At 41.8% G+C, this 22107-nt stretch overlaps 1 protein-coding gene across 1 annotated transcript in view; it reads left to right on the top strand.

Moving 5' to 3' along the window:
• cdh23 (cadherin-related 23) overlaps positions 1–22107 on the top strand; it is a 158673-nt gene that overhangs the window by 107943 nt on the left and 28623 nt on the right. Inside the window, exons 16-37 of the mRNA XM_047342361.1 lie at positions 270–375; positions 941–1068; positions 4844–4916; positions 5849–5965; positions 6457–6569; positions 6796–6903; positions 8930–9119; positions 9433–9578; positions 9705–9924; positions 10474–10626; positions 10850–10963; positions 11620–11768; positions 16000–16060; positions 16394–16542; positions 16876–17011; positions 18110–18498; positions 18869–18970; positions 19124–19126; positions 19307–19456; positions 20290–20418; positions 20787–20915; positions 21145–21372. Coding sequence (XP_047198317.1) covers positions 270–375; positions 941–1068; positions 4844–4916; positions 5849–5965; positions 6457–6569; positions 6796–6903; positions 8930–9119; positions 9433–9578; positions 9705–9924; positions 10474–10626; positions 10850–10963; positions 11620–11768; positions 16000–16060; positions 16394–16542; positions 16876–17011; positions 18110–18498; positions 18869–18970; positions 19124–19126; positions 19307–19456; positions 20290–20418; positions 20787–20915; positions 21145–21372 — 3093 coding nt within the window. The remainder of the gene's footprint in view (positions 1–269; positions 376–940; positions 1069–4843; positions 4917–5848; positions 5966–6456; positions 6570–6795; positions 6904–8929; positions 9120–9432; positions 9579–9704; positions 9925–10473; positions 10627–10849; positions 10964–11619; positions 11769–15999; positions 16061–16393; positions 16543–16875; positions 17012–18109; positions 18499–18868; positions 18971–19123; positions 19127–19306; positions 19457–20289; positions 20419–20786; positions 20916–21144; positions 21373–22107) is intronic.

Raw genomic sequence — 22107 nt, 5'->3', positions numbered from 1 at the left:
TTGACGCCTGCGTCACTTATAGCTAGCATCAGCTTTAATCTATCCAATAATATGTCATCACTGACTGCCAGCTCCCCTGCTGCACTTATACACAGACACACAGATGCACTCATGCTGCGGAAACATACACACACATAAATATAAGCACTGCCGGCTGGAGCATCTTTAGTCTTGTCTCACTCACTCAAAACTTCCTCTATCTGTGGACTGTCACAGAGCCACATGTTAAAGGCACTCCCACTTCCCCACCCCTGTCTGCTCACCTACAGGCTACAGATGATGATTCTCCTCCCAACAACTTCCTGACATACACCATCACTTCAGCCTCGGCCTTCATCGAGTACTTCAGCATTACCATGGTGGAGGGCTACGCAGGTACACTCACCTCCAGGAGCATGAAGCCACAGTATTTGATATGGTTGAGCATTAGACACATTTTAAGTTGTTTACACTTCTATACTTTTGGTTGTTGCTTGTCATTCGACCCACAACCTTGTTAAAAAAACGACAACTGAGTTGTAACTGAAGAATAGTTAAACCCTTAGCCTTTTCGACCACTAATTTTAATGTACACATTTACCGATTTATCTACACATATGCAGAGCTATGCATGCTTTTACAGATTTGTCTACACATGTACAAAACTCAAGACACTTGCAAATCACATTACACATTAACAGAGATTATACACGTTTACAAATCTGTTTACATACACATAGATTCTTTATGCACATTTGCAGGTTCCTGTAAGCATTAGCAAATCTTTGCTCGCATTTGCAGATACACATTTACAAAACTGATTAAGCACACAGAGATTGAGATGCATTTACACAACTCTACAAACACACACACACACACACACATCCAAGTAATATTGCTGAAATATTTCCAACATACAAAAGCTCCATTTTCTGCGTCCGCCTCTCCCTCCTTTCACCAGTGATCAGTGTGACCAGGCCTCTGGACTACGAGCAGGTTCCCAAAGGGATGATCTACTTGACAGTGATGGCCAAAGACGGAGGAAACCTAGCCCTCAACAACACCGTCTCTGTCACAGTGGAGGTGATAGTAAGTACAACACTGCACGCACACACACACACACACACACACACACAGACACACACACACACACACACACACACACACACACACACACACACACACACACACACACACACACACACACACACACACACACACAAACCTTAGTACATTTATAAATGGTCACATTTAAAATACAATGCAAAAATTACAATTGCATCTGTCTCTTTTTCATGGACATCTTGGTCACTTGTAGTACACTTGCCACCAACCTAAGGGCATAAGCCAAAAATTATCAGCTTTCGATATTTATAATTTTCATACTGTGATCAAAAGTAAAGCAAACTCTTAACAGTACATATAGCCTTGTTTGCTCTTCCTATTAAAAATGTTGAACTCCGGTTTGTCAAGTATGAGGTTTAAAACACATTATAAAGACCCAACTACTCTTAATGTTTATGTCTTACCAGTTTACATTGATTTGTTCATATCACAACAGTTTATATTGAATTTACAGTTTACAGTATATATTGTACAGTATCACCACACCCTTACAGGAAAATCATGAAGACTTCCTGTAAGGGAGACCATTACTGTGTTGTCCTTGATCATATTGATATAAATCCACGAGCAGATTTTGGTTTGATGTTTAATGTCACTGACATGGATCAGAGGGTTGGAGGAATTTTCCTAGAAACCCAAACCGTGTTAGAGTCAGACCCCAGCCAGTCCAGTGTAACTCCATTTCTCACAAAGAGGTCACAGGGGTCAGGACAGACTGACCAAAACAAAAACCAGCAGAGCACATGTCCAGTTTTTTCATTAATTTATTTAATCACCATGTTCACCTGATAGAACAATATTTTAACATTGTAGACACATTTACAACTGTATTTGTCTACACATTCTATTAGCTTGTATGACAGTGGCCCTCAGTCAAGTACATTACAGATTTAACTGTATTCAACATTTCATGCTCTATGATTTCGAGATGAATCCTTCATAAAGACTCCCAGGCACTGCTTGGAAAAAATACAATTTAAAATATTAAATGTTATAAATAAATTTGAATTCATCTTTAATTAATAGAATGTAAATATGGAAACTGATAAGCATCCAGCAGAGTGGTAAGACACAGGACGCAACTTCATCCCGTAAACTCTGGTAAATATATTTATACGGCGGCTATGGCTCAGGGGGTCGGGCCTGTATTTATATATTTATTGTTAATACTGTAATTCAGGCTGCTAAATGTGTTTACATTTCAGTAGCATTACCGTGTGTTTTGCGAGAGTTAATACTTTTATTTTTTCAAAAATCATTTGACTCTTTCAAATGATGTAACACAATTTTTTATTTTCGGGTTGCTTAAATAGTTAAAAACAATTTTTTTGTCTTAACCTAAATCCTTTTAATTTGCTCTTTATATATATATATATATCATCAAGCTTGGATTGAGTATTTAAGTATTTAATGACTCTTGCTGCTGTGACAGACGCACCCTGTGACAAAATCCTTGCAGTCTCCCCACGTTCAAAGGCACAATCTCCAAACCTTTACAGGAATCTTTTCATTTAAGTTCCCCTCAGATGTGAAGTGTGAGGCTTGAGACACTGGGAGGGGGAATTATGGAGCCGTTTGTGAATACAGACTAAGTTGTTTTTATTTGTCTAAATGTTGATTTATATGACCAGCCAGATCACAGTGGATTGTTTCACACCTTCCACTTCACTCCCATATTGGGTTTTAGTATTTCCTCATTGTCTGAATTAAACAGTTTGATTTCATGTCTGACTGCAGCATTGTTTGCATTTTTATCACACACTGTGCAGCTATCTGAGCTTCCAGTTGGGTTTGTCAGTCTTATCTCTAAATGTCTTATTTCCAGGCAGTGGAAAAAGTCACACTCATCTACACACTCACACAGATGGTTTAATATCTTAAAGACTTGCTCAAGGTTGTGGGTCCTATTTCTACAAGATATTGCTGCTGTTTCTGTTTCAACCTGATAAAATTAAATGTGTCTTTCTTTCTTGTTAATGTGCCATCTCTCTTTTCTCATGGTGACCATCCCATGCACATAGTCTAATTTGTTTCTCACATCATGATTTTCCATATTTATATCCAAATGATCAATTAATCCATGAACATGAAACATTTCAACAAGTTCCTAACTAGTTACATATATTGTATAGGATAGTGGATATGTTTTGTGCAGTTAGCTTACATTTTTGAATACAGTTTTTTTGTTGTCCTACAACAGTTCAGTCAGATAACTCATGTTACGAATATTTATTGCAGGAGGATTAGTTGGAGTTTGGCGTCTAGGCTCCGACTTCATCACTTCCTATTATTACCATGAAGTAATGGGGAGGGATGAGCAAATATATTTAAGCCCCCTGTCAGAGCCTATAGGTGGATGCTGGGGTGGTGGAGGGACTGAATCGACAGGCAGCGATACAGACGCAGGGCAGCAGAGGCATTGACAAGCGAAGGGAGAGATGTGAAATCTTTTGGTTGACTGCCTATGCATCGCCCCATTAATATGCAATCCTGTACATGTATCATGTACCAATCGCTATTAGCGATAACATAAACCACCATAATGTATCACTGCTTTTGCAACCCCTGTCCGTCTCATTTAGGGAACATATTAGAAAAAAAACATCCTGCACACTCTTGTATAATCTTTTGGAAATGTATTGTAAATACACTAGAAGTTGGATCATTAGATTCCGTAAGATATATTGTTTTTCTGTTGCACAGTGTAAATCTTACGCTGCAAGCGGCAATGGTCTTCATGGAACCCATTTAAATGTGGTGAACCTACAAAATCTGTACTGCTGACGACAGTCTGTATAACAGACTACAAGGTTTAGGTGTCGTTTTTTAAATAATTTTTGTCTGCTTTTTTCTGTTGTAAATAGTAAAGATGAATGTTGATCTTTTCAAAGATACTGTAAACACAGCATAATGAGCAAGCAGAGCTCATAGACATACTTCTACTCATTTCCCTGGATAGACATCCATTATACATGTAAGTTTCTGGTCATAAAAGAAGAAATGACAGAGTAGAATAGATGAATCCGGCTGGAGCAGTCTTTGATATGCAGGGACAATAAGCACATCTGTACACATCCTACATGAGGGAGAAATACTCTGTAAAACAATGAAGAGATCTTTTCTTGTAAAAACCAACAGGGAGACATATGCACAATTCTGTATTCCCTCTCTCTGTGTCTGCATCCCTCTCTCTCTCCTCCACAGTGTCGTGACTCACACCACAGGGGTTTATCAGGCGCTGGCAGCATCACACACACACAATGCTTTGCAGCAGCGTAACACAGAGCCCAGACAGATAATGGTAGCAGTGACTGTTGTTTAAGTGTTAACATTTCTCAGCGGCTCACACAGTAGGGAGCCTCTCTGCGAATAGCCACACAACTGGATGTGTTGGTGTGAAATGGTCTAATTCAATGAGTGGGAGGTTGTGAGAAACATAAATGCTCTGGTGAAGTCTGTGTAACATTGGCTGTGGTTCCATGTGGTAGCCATTCATTCCTGTCACATTACAGGTCTTGGGGTAATCTGCTGTTTCTATCGACTGACTGGTTATCATCTAAAAAGATACTGCTACCGCTGATTTACTAGTTAAAACGTTCTGTGCTCCTCGGTGTCTAAATTAATTTCAGTGCTAATGTGTGATGGCAGCTTCAAAACCCTTTTTTAGTTCTAGAAATTGCATGTTCTCATTGTTTAGCTCATTGATTTGAGCTGTTGTTGATATGTATACCTCCCCCAGGATGAAAACGACAACCCACCAGAGTTCAGCAAGCCGTCCTACATCGTCAAAATCCCAGAGAACATTATTGCCGGTGAGTCATTTGGGGTTACACTTCAGTTTCTGGAATACATTTTCTGCTCTGCACAACCAGCACCGCACTTAAACACTCCAAACAGCTCAAAGATTGTGAGGAGCACATATACTCTCCTCTTACCTGAATTGCCTCACTATTAGCATATTCGACAAATAGCTCTGCTTTCTTGGGGGTATATTTTTTTAATATTTTATTTCATTTGCTTCCTCTGGCCTCTACTGTCTTATTTTATTTTGACTTTGCATAAATGCTCCGACAGAATGCAGCATGTTGACTTTTCAAGGCAAACTCACTAGCTGCTATATTCATTCTTATTCATGCAGTCAGAGGACTCTTTTATCCCAGACAATAGATTAGTTTCCAGTGGCTAGAGGGAATTGAGATATTTGACCATCCCTTTCTCTCTCCGAGCTCCAGCAGACAGATGTTGGGCACTTTTTGTGTCTCGGACCTGATTTGGAGGAGCACATAGCTGAGCGGCTCAGGCCAGGGCTGAGGTTTAGAAGACTATGGCTAAAGTGCTTGGCCGAGCTCGACTGAGCCGAGGGCCTAAGGCTTGGGCTCCCAGGCTGAGCTCAGGGCTAGCCCTGCAGCTCTGGCTAGCTTCTCATCCCCCGTCCTGCCCGGGTATTGATCAGGACTGTGCCAAGTATGGGCTGTGCCAAACAAGCTGATAATCCACTAATCCATAAACCCACTCACTGCCAGGCCATCAGTAGAGCTGTGGATGGGGGCGGCGAAGAAATTAGCTCTGTGAATGCCATTTCAGTCTGTCTCTCCCTGTCTGTCTCCCCTCTTCACTAGACTTCATATATTTTCCCCATGACTCTGTCTCTCAGTTCAGTTTTTTTTCCCCTCTCTCTCTCTCTCTCTGTGAGTTGTAACTTTCTTTCTGGCTCACTCCCTTCATCCCCCCCTCCCATCCACAGGGGCAACTGTGCTGCTTGTGAATGCTACTGATTTGGACGCCTCGCGGGAGTTTGGCCAGGCCTCACTCATCTACTCCCTGGAGGGCTCCTCTCAGTTCCGTCTCAACTCGCGATCAGGTGTGTGTGTGTGTGTGTGTGTGTGTGTGTGTGTGTGTGTGTGTGTGTGTGTGTGTGTGTGTGTGTGTGTGTGTGTGTGTGTGTGTGTGTGTGTGTGTGTGTGTGTGTGTGTGTGCAAGTGGGGGTAGTTTCTGAGAGTCGATTTTTTTTAGATTAAAAATGTTAGATTTCATTTTACTTTACTGTTAAATCATTTTACAATACTGTTGAAATGAATTCAATTGTGAAATTATTTCCATCAGACTATTAAGCATCTCTATTTATTTAGATCTACTGCTTATATGCAAGTTATATTTGGGTTTTGCACATACTTTGATCTCTACCACTGTCTGAAAACTGAAAAGAGCTTTTCGTAAATTTGACTTTATCTATTCTGACTTTTAACTCAATTCATCCTGACATGAAGAGCTGCTTTGAAATGACATCTGTCACTTGAATGCTCTGGTTGTTTTGTGCTTTAAATCGTTGAACTGACTCCATGTGTGTTTCAGGGGAGATCACCACCACAGCCCTGCTGGACCGAGAACTGAAGTCAGAGTACATCCTGATAGTCAGAGCTGTGGATGGAGGGGTGGGCCCTCAGCAGAAAACTGGCATCGCCACGGTAACAACTTTGTAGCCATCATTCATCTGATCATACACACGGCTCACAGAACACATTAGTTTGCTCTCCATTGTTGAACCAGACTCCTTTTGGAGTGTAATTATTTTCTGTTGTACATATATCTTTACTGCTTACAAAACCATGATGGGCCAAAGTGTTTTGCTTAACTGATTTTAAGAAGTTATTTCCCATTTCCCTTTATTTCCCTCACTCCTATTGTGTTTAGGTGAACATCACCATCCTGGACATCAATGACAACGCGCCCCTGTGGAGGGACGAGCCATACCATGCCAATGTAGTGGAGATGAGCCCAATAAACACAGACGTTATCTCTGTGAGTGCACCTCGCCCAATTCTGTGAACTTTACCTGGTTGATTTGCCGCAGTTAATTAAATGGTAATGTGAACAACACAAATGAACACATCAATCCATCCATTAGCTGTGGCGCTTATCCTCTAAGGGTCGCGGGGGGGCTGGAGCTAATCCCAGCTGACATTGAGCGAGAGACAGGGGTCGTCAGTCTATCACAGGGCCGTAAATGAATATGCCAGAATAATAATTTGTTACTTAATTTGAGTATGATGGGTGGTGTTTAAAGCATTTGGAATCAACTATTTGAAATGTTTGCCTATAGTTTTCTACCCAGATGTGAAGCAGAGAGAACGTGAGTATTTTAGTGGGGGTTTATCTGTTTTGATTGATTTTAGTCTGTGGCTCAATTCGATTCCTCTTTGAGTCAGGCAAAAGGTGTGGTTTTAATAAAAATGCCTTGTTCCAGGGCAGAGTGATCAAAGAGTCATAAGCTTCACTGTCAGACTGTACATGAAATTACATGGTGAAGACACACCGTCTTGATGCATAGTCCTCTGTTATTAATGAACAAATAGTTATTACTGTGTAAGTAATCACAAAGCTCTAATATTACCCCCAACTTCTCTCATTGCTGGTGTCTTTGGCAGTGTGTTGTTGTTAATTAAGCCTTGATTGTCCATTAATTAAAGAGGCGTCAGTGAGTGTAATTAAGGGAGTCCGATTGCTAATTAAAATGTAGCCTGCAGTCATATGCATCCCAAATTATTCAGCTGCTAGGCAGAGAAGGAATCGAGACCCCATCTTGAAGAGTGAGCAAGTAGAATGGAGAAATGGTGAGGAAAGAAACGAGAGCTACACGCCTTGCGTTGCTAAAATGTCGCCAGGTTTTCCACTTAATCCGGTTCTCTTGTACCTATTCTTCAGCCGAGTTCATTCATGGTGCATCCAGCGATGTGATGCATATGGTATGTGACTCCCTGCACTCAGTGGCCAGACACTGTTGCCCCTCCGACCATTTTTCAATAAATCGGACCACCCAGGCTTACAGTCCTGTAATTGGCCCCAATGTAGCCCTGTCCCAGCCAGTGTTTCCATGGTGACAAGAGGCCACCTGCTGAGTCCTCCTGGAGGTGTCCAGTGAGCCGATGAATTTGGTAGCTGTGCCCAGTGCAAGGATCAGCCCACTCAAATCTCAGAGCACTCCACCATCGCTGCTGCAGCCTACCTCCAAGACCTATGCACACACACACACAAACACAGTGACTCCTCTAATACCTCATTTCAAAATCTGATTCTTTTTTCTGCCAATCTGAATTCAGTCCAGAGCTACAATTCAAAAGACTAGTCTAATGCACTGTCTCACCTGCTTTTAATGTGCTCCGCTCGGGTCAGAATTGATCAGTCCAACTGGCTTCAGCGAGACATTCCACCACATCCTATATCACCTACCATTGTCTGTGCAGTTGCTAATCAATGGTCCTCTGGGATGCCTGCCTACTATGTCCCCTTAATAATTAAATACCTGCAAAACCTTTGTTCCTCTAATGACCAATTAACCAGTTTCTAGCGTTTTTAGTCAGCGCACTGAATAATTGATCATCTCTTTAGAAATCAGCCAGTGTTTGAGTCGGGCTTGCGGCTTCACGCATTCATCACCCATTGCCACTGTGTGTCAGATAAGAGACGTTACCATTTTTCTTTCAGCTGACTGATGTGTTAAAGCAGTTGGAATGGGCTGCATGTGTGAAGATGCTCTGGGTCTTTTCACTGCTATTACCCTCATTATTAAAAATACTGTTGTTCGCTTTCCTTCCCATATTAATTTCTTCATCATTTCCCCCCTTTCTCTTTTCTGGCTTAAATCCTTCCTGTCCTCATATCTTTTAAGGTCTTCTTGTTAATCCACTTTTATTAAGCCATACGCTGTAACTTGAGGATTCTTATACTTTATATAGTCGAGCTATGGATGAGCAAGTTCCCTCTTGTTAGGAGGAACTCATGCCAAAGAAAATATTCATAACAGTCTTTCCTAACTCTTCCCCTCCAGGTGTTGGCAGTGGACCCTGACAATGGAGAAAATGGGACAGTGGAGTACAGTATCAGTCCAGAAAACCCCTTCTACACCATCCAAAGCAGCACAGGGAAGATTCGCACCAGTGGGGTTACCCTGGACAGAGAAAGCTCCAACCCCAAGGATGCAGCACTCATGAGAACCATCATCATCTCAGCTGTCGACCGTGAGTAGTGTGGATGTTTGTAATGGTATGTCCATGTCGGTTTTCAGCTCTCTTTGCCTTTTATTGTGTGAATTTGTCTCAGTCATGAAACTCTTTAACAATCTGTAAGCAAGCTCAAATTGCATAATAGCATTCTCAGTAGAGAGCTTTCAATTCTCTGCGATTAGCCTCTTTCTCAAGTTTTATGTCGACCATGAAAGTTTTTACTGTGGCTAATAAACTCTGTCACGTGTGTTTGTGTGTGTGTTCGTTTGGGCGTGCGCGTGTGCCTGCGTGTGTTTGACTTTATATGTCCCTCTGTCGCCCTCTTTAGGAGGTACGCCTTCACTACGTGCAACAGCAAGCACCACAGTGTCTGTCAACCTGCTGGATCTTAATGACAACGACCCAACCTTCCTCAACCTGCCCTTTGTGGCTGAAGTGCCAGAGGGATTGTCCATTGGCTCCTCGGTTTTTAGGGTAAAACATAAGACTACATATGATGGCATTTAAAACCCAGCATGAATTAATATAGCTCGTTTATTTTTCACCAACCAGTGTCAGAGGAGCACTGCAAGATTTTTGTCTGTGATGTTGCTCCTCTAGGTCCAGGTAGAGGACCCGGATGAGGATAAGAATGGCGTGATCACAATGGCCTTACAGATGGGTATGCCTCGCCTCGACTTCTACCTGAACACCACCACTGGCATCCTCACATCCACGGCAGTCCTGGATCGTGAGCAGATTGGACTGTACCATTTGAGGATTATCGCCTATGATGCTGGAAAGTTCCCGCGCACGTCCACCTCAACCCTCACTATCACAGGTGAGAGTCTGTGGCTCATGATGATGAGAAGCTGGCTTTGATTTCCCTTTGCTCTCACTGAAATTATCCCACATATGAAACTGCTGAGCCACAGTGTGATTGGATTCTGAGTGACGCGAGGGTTTACTTCAATATGGCATATAGTTAACCACTGACACATCCCAAGATTCTGCAGAGAAGGATGCTACCACCTGCTGGTGAAACATGAAAAATCCTAAATGGTTTGACCGGTGTAAAGTAAAGTAGTAGTAATAATAGAAAATAGTAGTAATCCTGAACGAGGAGTGAAAAAACTGAATAAGTTTCAATTTCTGGCATTTCTCAAATTAAGGATTCTCAAAAATGGATCAAATGAGTCGGTTGCTTCAAAATATTTTGAACTGTTTTCATTTTGCTTAACTTCACAGGGAAGTGAGAGGTCAGTCAGAACAGCACTAACATCAGAAAGGCTTTCTACTCTGCACCACCCTGCTGCCTTATTTGTCCTCATGTACATCTATTTGTGTGTCCTCATGTCTCTCTGTGTGTCTGTCGGCGTGCGTACGTCAGTTCTGGATGTAAATGATGAGACACCCACCTTCAGCCCTCGAGTGTACAATGTTTCCCTGAAGGAGAGTGTCCCTAGAGACCACATTGTAGCACGCCTCAGCTGCACTGACAACGACGCTGGCCTCAACGCCGAGCTTAGCTACTTCATCACAGGTCAGAGGTCACAGTGGGAGGTGTGATGTGTTTGTGGGCTACAGTGTTGTACAGTTTTTCGGACTATGTGCATGTTTGGTTCCTTTGTCCATCCATCCATCATTGTGTAAATTTGTATGAGGTGAGCTCCTCTTCAATGCATGTTACTTTTAGTATTATTGCTGCACTGTGTATAATAGTTTGTATTTTCATTTGGAAATATGTTTGTGTTTTATATTTTTAGATGGTAATCAGGACGGTAAATTCAGCGTGGGCTTCAGAGACGGAGTTGTTCGGACAGTAGTTGGCCTGGACAGAGAGAACCAGGCAGCTTACACTCTGATTGTAGAAGCTATAGGTGTGTCATGAATTCATGTTTTGAAAATGACAGAAAATACCTCAATCCTCTTTTACTGTCCTTGTTTTTACATAGTCTTTGGTTGTATTTATCATGGAGCTTGTATTCTTGCTGCTTCAAAGCTTATCCATTCTACTTGTGTATGGCAATGATGAAAACAATTATGCCTGCACATCTGCAGTGATTTCAGACTGTTGCTCAACCGCCTTTGTTCCTGTTTGAAAAGAAAGAACAAAAACTCTGAGGTTTTCCTGTTTTGGAAACCATTGAGTCAGAGTGGCTTATCTGCTAAAGAGGCCAGAGACACAAGAGAGGGGAGAAAAAGGCTGAGATAATGTAAAACTGTGCAAAAGAGCAGATTTACATATATTGTCCTAATTCACAAGCAGCTAAAAATGAAGGTTTGGTAAGCCGAAGATGTTCCAGTCTTACTTCTTTACAACATGCTATTTTAGGTTTCTGCTCGATTAATGGATTGTTTAATGTAACATAGCGATTCCATTTCTATATGTGCAGATTTTTACCTTTTTTCATTTATGTTGGTACAGCCATCCAATGAAAGCTGTGTCTGTTTTGCATTTCTTGGCATCAACCCTAAAATTGGCATTAACCTGAACGATTGCAACTTATGTGTTTGTGAATGTTCCTGCACACAGACAACGGCCCAGCGGGCAGCCGGAGGACAGGCACGGCCACTGTATTTGTCGAGGTGCAGGACGTCAACGACAACAGACCCATATTCCTCCAAAACAGCTATGAGACCAGCATATTGGAGAGTGTGCCCAGAGGAACCAGCGTCCTTCAGGTGGCAAACACACATAATGCTAAACACATCAGGAAACATACTGCACATTCACCAGTCACTAAAAGTCACTTTATTTCTTCACGTAACAAAAACAAAAAACACAAAGAAAGTCTCTGTTTGGCTCACAAGTCATGTTTTGAAACCTACATTAAATCACACTATTTAATATTTCATAGTTTGTCTTCAGTTGCATGAATCACCAGATTGATGGGGTTTACAGCAGCAGAACTATTAGCAGTGATGCAAAGGAACAACGCTTGTCCACAGACTTTGAACATGTTTGGTGAAAATTAAAAACTATTTTTAAAAAAAGATAATAAAGCTGAGCTGCTGTCATTTGAGGCTCGTGTTGGGTCCACTGTGTCTGTTAAACTGCTGTTATACTCCTAGGAAAAACTTGGATGCAATCTAATCAGACCAAATCTAATCGAGGGCAGATTTGATGAAGCATCAAATCCTTACTGCGAGAATTGTAATCAAATTGAGTCGTGGGATTAATTCATATTCACCTCCAGTGGATACACTGCAGAAGGGTGATGGGAAAAGACCATCTTTGCCCAACACTGTTACCTGCTACTATATTGAAGGTAAAGTGGTCGGTCTCAAAAAACATGTAAACCTGTCAGACTGTCTTACGTTTTAGCACTTACGTTGTAGCAAACCTCATCCACCTAGAATTCAAATTAATAAAATCTTCTCATTTACTCTTCATCCACATTCATCCAAATACAGTGTGTCACATTTTTGGGAGCAGTCAGTCGACTCTCAGCCTCAGATTTCAGTGACATAGTCAAATAGACATGGCATAGTGAGGTGAGGCTCCTTGCCGGCTTCTGACTGTGGCGTCTGTCCTGTTGGTGACTGCGATGCATTTATAATCTCCCGCTCATGTGGTCTGCGGTGTGGCGGCCGTCTGAAAGACAGGTTGTACGAACGCCGATATGAGCCCAGTCTCTTCCACACCTTGAGCTGGGGCTCACTTGATCGGCTTCGTCCAGTGGTCAAGCTCTCTCCTGGGCCACAGCTCGCGTCCGAGTCCCCATCCTGTTCGGAGGACCGGCATACAGCCAGGAAGGCGGCGAACCCTGCCAGCAGCAGCGATAAGCCCAGCACCACCATGATGGTGAATTCTGGGTCATGGATGTGTGAAGAGTAGGATGGAGGCTGTGAGATGGTGGAGAAGATGGTGGTGTTTGTCAGGCTGGACAGAGTGATGTTTTCTGTGTTGGAGGGTAGGGTGAAGTTGGAGCCTGACTCAGTGGTGTTCATGTTGTCTTGGACCTGAAAGGAGAAAGGAAATTAGATTGGAGGTACATGTAAGAATGCCCCGGGAGTATGTGTGTATTTGTTTGTTTCCTAGTGTGTGTGTGTGTGTGTGTGTGTGTGTGTGTGTGTGTGTGTGTGTGTGTGTGTGTGTGTGTGTGTGTGTGTGTGTGTGTGTGTGTGTGTGTGTGAGATCAGCCTCTATCAAAGTGCCACAGCAGCTCTCTTGATATCCCATGTTTTACCTCACTAGCCAAGCCCAACCAAGCTGAGTAGGTTTATTAAGTTGCTTATTTTCACTTTATTGGGATCACACCTTCAAAGGCTTACAACCCATGCATACACGCACACCACAATAGACACAGACATGCAAATTTGCACAGAAATGCCTGCATGCACATGCGGATGTGGCGAGTGTTTGGCATTTGCGGCAATTATGTAGCTATTAAATCAAGGACCAGAAAACAGTCAATGCTTGACAGGCTTTCTTCAATGTAAAACAAATTGGGTTTATTAAAATGCCCCTTGTAAAATGCACGGCGCCCACCTCTTCTACCCCAGTCTCCAATTATCCCCCCTCATTCTGTGTGCCCCCATCTTTGGTATAGTAACATTTGTAAATGTCAATGTCCCTAATTCAGCGTAGACAAAGCATGGCTTATCGGTTTAAGGGAAACACAGTGGGACGTGAAATTATTTTTAAGACCAAATGCCAGGAAAGCTGTGAAAAGGCCACTGGAGCAGGATGGCTCGTTAGAGAGTCAGTTCATTAGTCAGCGCCTCCAAGTACATACACTGCACGCACACATACTCACACATCTATTCAAACACAAACTTTCTTCCTCACCCACACATATTGTGGACCGCACTGCACATATTGGTGATTAGGCACGCTGCTCTTAAACTTGGCAGCTTAGCTGTAAGGTACTCTCCCTCTCTATCACCCCACATTGTTGCTCCTCCAGATCTGACTGCTCAGCTAGTTTTAAAACAATGAAGTCATTCCTTAACCTCTGTGTCTAACTTATTCACATTTGCAAAGTTTGACCAGTTTTCCGCTCACAAGTTCTGCAAAAATGTCTAAGTAGCACAAGCAACTGCTTATTGGATTTCTTTGCCTTTTACTGCCTCTTGTCTCTGATATCTGGTATTTTTCAACATATATTATTTGTTTTATCTACATGGTGGAAGAAAAAACTATTTTGGTATAGACAGTTCATCCTCTTTCACTAATGCTCCAAATACATCATACTAAACTAAATGCATGTAACAGCCTCAACAAGCTCCCTTAGACAATGTGCTGTTACTCAAGCACATGTCAAGCAGCTCACATGTCAAAATGTGAATTTTAGGAGTTTCAGTCCAAATGAAACTTCACAGCAGATATGAAATACACATTGTAAGAGACATTCATTAGATGGTTAGTAATCTTTTCGCCTCAAGATTGAAGAAAAAAACAAGAATTATGTTTACTTTTAAAACGCTATACTATTAACATTTAGTTTTTCATATTTAAACTTTTTGTACCCTGGAAGAAAACCCTCAAAAATATATACTCACACTCACACTTTAGAGACTCTTTAAAACAGCAACTTGAATCGTCCCAGTAACTGAGGTCAGACCTGTTTCTTGGCTCCACACACTTGTTTTCCCCCCTAAAAGTGCTGCTTTCCCAGAGACAGTGGGGGAAATGCTGGGGCGGAAGACGGGAACACGGAGGCAAAGGGGGTAAATTTTGGGTAACAGCTTCATGGTTGAAATATCTCACTATTGTTTTAATCCCAGGGAGCCACAGACAATAGTGTATTTCCTGAGCCAAGCAGAGGCTTAGCGAGTAATCTCTCTGTGTTTCCACTCCACATTCTTACACTTACAACATCTGGCTCTACAATGTATTCTTACACTTTATACACCCCCTTGTATGGCCTAAGTGGTGCAGTCCGCTGTGTAATACCCTATTCATCACTCTCCAATCTGAACCCCCAGCGTCTTTTTTCTCCCGTCTTCCCCTCCCCTCTCCTCCTCTTTCTCCTCTCCTCTCCACATCTCTTTATAAAGCTAATGAGACTGAAGTTGGGCCTCTCTTCATAGAGGGAGCGAGAGAGAGCAAAGGAGGACACACAGGGCAGAGAGAGAGAGAGAGAGAGAGAGAGAGAGAGAGAGAGAGAGAGTGTGAGTGACTGTGACTGTGTGTGTTTGTGTGAACCTGAGTGCACATACATGTGCTTAATTTTTCCTGTGTTTGTCTCTGTATGCAATTGAATATGCACTTTGTAGGCATCTCCACAGGTTTTGACACATCCGCAGTGGAGTGGGTTGATTCCACCTCATCCAGTGCCAGCGGCTCTGTGCCTCTGTGGATTCAGAAGTCAGTCTTAGGACATGGCCCATTCACCAGCAGCCCAGCATGCTCCACTCTTTATCTGTGTACGCTGCGGAGCCATGCAGTCTGGGCTGGGTTTGGATTTTTTGGCTGCTTCTGGTGATTTCCCTGTGAGAGAGCGAGCAAATTTCTCACTGCCAAACCATGATGGGGTTGTTGTGGCAACAAGACACTGGGCACCAGTGAATGTGTGGTGAATGGGGAAGTCTACTGAGTTGTCCATCTGTTAATAGAAACCACCAAATCAAAAAAAGCTCGTAAGAAATGTGCTGTCTGTCATGTAACTGCTTAGGAAAAACACTCTGTAAACACAACATCCAGACTCACTGGAATCAAAATCCAACTGCTCAAATCTCTCTTCATGTAATATTGGCTCTTGCATATTTTGCCATCATAATATTCAAACTGCCCAAAAAAAGTAAAAGTTGTAACTCTGCAATTGTACCAGTTGTAAAGATAGAATAAGGACATTTCTGTTTCCCTGTACGGAGCCAGATGGTTTGTGTTTGTAAGTCATTGTCGATTTTGGTGTTTTTGGCGTCACATATCTAAGTGCATAGTTTCTGCTTGTGTGTGTTTGTACAGGTTCAAGCTACAGATGCAGACCAGGGTGAGAACGGTCGAGTTCTGTACAGGGTCCTCACTGGTAAGGCCTACCGTCATTGCATTTTGTCCTCTTTTGTCCAATTGTGTTGTTACACGGGTTTGATTATTCCACTTGTTTCCAAAGCAATTTCACTTGTCTTGGAGTAAAAAAAATCAGATGTTGTCAAAGTAAAAATACCAATTATGACGGGTTCTTTAAACAAAGTAATGTGCATTCAAATTAACAAAAATTATCTCACCCAACTGGCAGCTGTCGAGACTAGATTCAATCGTTAAATGTGTAATAAAGTCACTTAAACTGTCCCTTTCTGTCATGGTATCTCTGTGTGTGTGCATGTGTGTGTTTAATGCTCTTATTTGTGATGTCATGCAGGCAACAGCAACAAGCTGTTCAGCATCGACCGACAGACCGGGCTGCTGACAAGAGGCCTCAGGGCTCTGGACAGAGAAACCAGCAGCTCCCATGTGTTGGAAGTGGAGGCCTACAACAGTGACGAGGGCAGCATGAGGAGCTCCGTGAGGGTGAGCAGACAAATGCACTCGTTTGGTGGAGATGCTATAAATTGCCCAACCTGCACTTCTTAATTGCTGTGTTTCACACTGTATGCAGAAGTAGTTTGTCTTTGTATAATAGTTCCAAAGTTTAAAAATGGAAGATATTTTTGTTGCCAGCAGCTGACATTTTCATTCGGTAGATGTGGACTTTAGAGGAACCAGCCCCTTACGTAGGATCATATGTCTGCAGTCTAATTTCTTGATGAGTGGATACAAATTACCAAACCCTTTCCCTAAGACTCTTTTCATCCTCAAAGATAATATGTACAGTTGATTTACTGCTACAAATATCCCCTGCAGGTGATAATTTATGTGGATGATGCCAACGACGAGTTTCCAGTGTTTACCCAACAACAATACAACCGTTTGGGTCTTAGGGAAACGGCTGGCATCGGCACCTCTGTGATTGTGGTGCGGGCCACAGACCCTGACACTGGTGAGTTTAATCTCTGATCAATGAAAGGGTGGCAGCAGAGGGACGGGATTTCGATGGTAGTTTCTGTTATTGACTCTTCACTGTCTCTTCAGGTTAATTTTCTTAACATAAACACAGAGAACTGAGCTAACTGAGGTTTAAACATCTGCTCACTTCTGCTCTGCGGGCACCAGTCAGTTGTTTGCAGGTCATCGACCTCAACACCAGTGGGCACCACTGCAAAGGGACACATCACAGACCAGAGTTGTTTATACCCTGTTACACGACAGTGGCAAACAAAAACAAGTCCTACACGTTGCAGCGTACATTTAAATCAGCAACTTCTGCTCCACGGGTTCAAACTTCCTCTATTCACTTCCCCTGTTGTAAAGTGTTTTTCAGAAGCCTTAAGATGCCTCTGGTACTATGAGATACATTTTCCAAAACATTGGAGCTGTCTGGAAACTGAAATAAACACAATGTAGCCACCAGAGTGTCGACAGCAGTGCTAAATAGAACACAGAATCGTAACTATAGTTTCAATGTAAAAATGTTATGATGTCAATGATTCTCTCTAACTATTTAACACACTCACAGTAGTTGAGAAGCCAAGGCAGGTGTCAGTTTTATTTATAAAGCACATTACTACACAGAGGCAGATTCAAGTTGCTGTACGGTGACATTAAAAACAATACAGAGACAAATCGATCAATCCAAAATCAGAAAGCAAAGTCTAAAACAATTTTCAAGCAAAGTAAAAGAGGTAAAGAGATTAAAAGAGCTAAAAGAAATAAAAGGATATATTTGTATATAAATAAAAAAATAGGTTGAAGTAAATTAATACAAATAGATAGAAATAGTAATAAAATAGAATACAATGGTTTTATGATCTTAAATTTTGTTAAATAGTTTAGTTAAAGGTACTTGTGAATAAATAAGTTTTCTATTTTGATTTAATAACTGCAGTTATTGGATAGGCTATTCCTAAAACCATCTGGCAGTTGGTTCCAGTGCTGTGCTGAATAACGACTAAAGGCTTCTTCTCCTTGTTTAGATTTCTTGAAAAGACAAGTTTATTGTAAGTGATCTCCTGCCAACCACCTCTTTCTTCCTGTGAAGGTGATGGTGGAGCTGTCGCTTATGCCCTCGTGTCCGGCTCAGATCGCAAATTTGAGGTGGACGTAAGCACCGGCCTGGTAACCACTGTGGACTACCTGGACTACGAGACCAAGACCACCTATCTAATGAATGTCTCAGCCACTGACCAGGCCCCACCTTTCCACCGAGGTTACTGCACAGTCTATGTGACGCTGCTTAATGAGCTGGATGAGGCTGTGGCCTTTTTCTCCGCCGGCTACGAGGCCTCTCTGCGTGAGAACATCGCCACAGGGACAGAGGTGGTCCAGGTGCAGGCCCAGTCGGCCGACAACTTGAACCAGCTGACTTATCGCTTCGACCCCGACACGTCGCCTGCAGCTCTGGCCCTATTTAAGATCGACAGTGTCACGGTGAGTGAGAGAGGGAGCAGCGGAAGAAAGGTCAATGAAGATATGAACACAGTGTACATTACATTACATTACATGTAAGAACACAGTGTACCTGCCTATATTTTGTGCAGACTATCACCCTCTGTCAAATGTGTTTCATTCAGTGTGGTCTGATAACACCTCTTCCTCTGTGATTTAAGCTCCAGCGCTTGTTGCTGCATGACTGTAAGCTGATCAGAGAGCGTGTTGCTTTGAAGTCTTTCTCTGATAGATTAGACAGGGGGACTTTTTGTTGTTTTCTATGAAACTTCATAGTCTCTCCTACCTCGCTCACTTTCTGTCACATTAGGAAGATTTCCATCTAGATACGCTGCTGTGTTTGATGTTTCAGGGCCGTATCACAGTGACAGGTCTGCTGGACAGAGAGAAGGGGGATATGTATACATTGACTGTTGTAGCTGATGATGGAGGGCCTAAAAAGGACTCCACTGTGGTATGTTGATTCAATGTGAATTCGGATTTGAAGCCCCATCTCTGTTTTCCTGTTCAATTTTGAATGCATAACAGTATATGTTGTATCTATTCTGTTGTAGAAAACCTAATGGCATTCCTCTTTTATTCATTGCATCTCTCATTGGGACTGCAGAAGGTAAAACTTTACATTCTTTTTATAAAGTACAACATGACATATGTTTATTTGCAGTATGTGAAGTGCTTATCTTTTATCTTTAGATTTGTTGCCTTGGTTTGATTAATCTCAAACTAAAGGTAAGTATCATTTCAGTGATGTGTGGCAGAGCCCACTTTTGATATCACCTATTATTAACAGGTTTCAATCACCATTCTGGACGAGAATGACAACAGCCCAGTGTTGGACATCACTTCTGATACTTCAGTGGACATCCTAGAAAACGCGCCCATGGGGAAAAAAGTGGCAGTCGTACTCGGAAGGGACAAAGATGCCGGACTGAATGGACTGGTGAGAGTCGAGAGGGAAAAATGGACATCCAAAAAATAACTTTCGTTTTTAGATCTTGCAGCACGAAACATCACCACAGTGCCATAATAGACTAATTAGTGCAATTATATAGGGCAACTGACACATCCTGTGTTGATTTGACAGGAAACCTTCTACACAGCTATATAGCACCAAACATATTCACTTTATGACACAAATATGTTCTTCCAGTGAAAAGTGGCGCAACGTATCAGTTTTTATTAATAATGAGACGTATGAACAATATTATGATATATATATACATATATATGTATATGTATATATATATTTAATAATATCGCATTTAGACGTTATGTTTCACATTTTTGTCTGTGTGTCTTTTCATATTGTGTGATTATTATTATAAGTCAAATGAAGCTTGTCTCAGTTTCACAAAAGCTGAGTAATTATGACGTGTCAGTGTCGTGATCCACTTAAGTTCCTGAAGAACATTTTCCTTATGCCTTATTTGTGCTTTTTTTCTCTACCAACTCATCCCCTCCTGTCTCTCGCTTATGTTTTCTTAATTTTCTTTCTTAATCATAAATTTATTTGCTCTTGTTTTTGATGCTCCGTGGGTGTCTCGGATGTGCTCATTGATTCTTTAGCACGGGCTGCGATTTATTTAAGATTTAGAAGCTGCACATTGAAATTCAACTTTTAAACTCATTATACGTCGCAGGTAACTTCATGATGAAAGCTTTTGGCTGAACCTAAGCTGGTGCATTGAGGGTGATGTTCTCTTTCTGGCGGAAAAGAAAGAAAACATGATTGTCGTCGACTTATTCTGACTCATTACTCTCTTTCTCTCTCAGGTCAATTTCACTTTGGTGGCAGGCAACATGGAGGACGTGTTTAAAATCAAGACAGTGAACCACACTTACGGGGAGGTTTATGTCAATGCTCCTCTGGACAGAGAGTCAGTGGACCGTTACCTACTGAAGGTCAGGCAGCAATCCACATGTAGTAATGACATCTTACACAACATAATTAATATATGTGGCAATATAGCTCTCACACATACAGCCACAACCATGTCTCGATTTCTAACCTTAGCACAAATACTTTAACTGGTTACGAGTCCCACGTGTTTCATATAAAATATATTGACTTTTATGACATCATAGTCATGTGATTATTAAATTATTTATCATTTTTAGGTTTTAAGCTGATAAGAAGTACCAGGAGCACCACTAAAAACATGAATACAGCTGATCTCACTTTGTCCTCTTTGTGATTGTATTCCCCATGTCCTCATACATGTTCAGCACAACATACGAGTACACAACGATGCATGTGTATGTTGTTGCAGGTACGTGCAAGTGACAATGGCTCACCTCCCAGACACACAGACCACTCCCTCACCATCAACATCCTGGACATCAATGACAATGCTCCTGTCATTGAAAGCCAGAGGGGCTACAACGTCAGCATAAGTGAGGTAGGGACAAACATGCACATCGCACATAATCTACATGTCATTTGACTTGGATTTGCATCTTCCTGTAGTTTTGTTAATGTGTAGTTAATAAATTAAAGCTGGGCATGTTATTAAAGTGATTAATACTGGCACATGTGGTGATTTTCAGTTTTGCGCCATTACATTTGAATATCAGTCTCAGGTTTGTATTTGTTCTTTAATGGGGTGTCTTTTACAATGTGAATTGCAGAATGTTGGAGGAGGTACGTCAGTCCTCCGTGTGATCGCCACTGACCAAGACATTGGCCCCAACGCCATGTTGTTTTACTACATTACTGCTGGAAACCAGGACCTGACCTTCCGCATGGACCGTGTGACAGGAGAGATGGTGACAAGGCCAGCGCCTCCTGACCGAGAGCGCCAGCAAGAATACCGACTTACTGTCACTGTGGAAGATGATGGGACGCCACCTCTGTCGGTAGGATATTGTAAACTAGATCTGTCTCAACTTCAGATTAACTGATAATGTGCTGTAAAATATATCTCGTCCAGCATGTTCTAAAATCTTATTTTACGCCAGTGCTTGGTATAATGATGAAAAATAATTTGTTTTTAAACCCTCTTTGTGCAGTAACCTCTACTAAAGCGTATACTTAATCTAATCAGATCTGGTCATGCTGACTTGAATTTGACACAGGGGTCATTTGGGTGATTTAGCACCACATCTTAAACAACCCTCTTCTGGTCTGTCACCGTACTACAAACAAGCATACCTTCTGTTCCTCTGTCTACTGTCTCTTTATCCACCTGCTTTAATTCAATGTACGTACAAATCCGATGTGTAATAGACACATGATTCAAACAGTTTGGTTCGTCTACAGTATGAACTGTTGAGCTGTGAAGGAAACAGGAAACAGCTTCATCTGTAAACAGGAAAGCCACAAGACATAGTGTTTCCAAAAGAAGGAAGATGTATGTTGTTGCTTTTTCTGTTTAAAAATAGTTGCCACATTTAAATAATCTTTTAAATGTATTTATGAACATAAAGATATTAAGTACTGTGTGTTACAGGTGCATGCATTATCACATGTGACAATATTTTAATGGTAGTGCAAACTTACAATAATGTAGCGGCTAATAGATGATATAGTTAATGTAAGACTGCAAAAACAGCACTGGTGAGAGGACACCAGCACCAGGCACCCCCTCCTCC

The sequence above is a fragment of the Hippoglossus stenolepis genome, chromosome 12 (genome assembly GCF_022539355.2).
Source record: "Hippoglossus stenolepis isolate QCI-W04-F060 chromosome 12, HSTE1.2, whole genome shotgun sequence".
Taxonomy (NCBI): domain Eukaryota; kingdom Metazoa; phylum Chordata; class Actinopteri; order Pleuronectiformes; family Pleuronectidae; genus Hippoglossus; species Hippoglossus stenolepis.
This window is presented reverse-complemented; position numbering and strand designations above follow the sequence as displayed.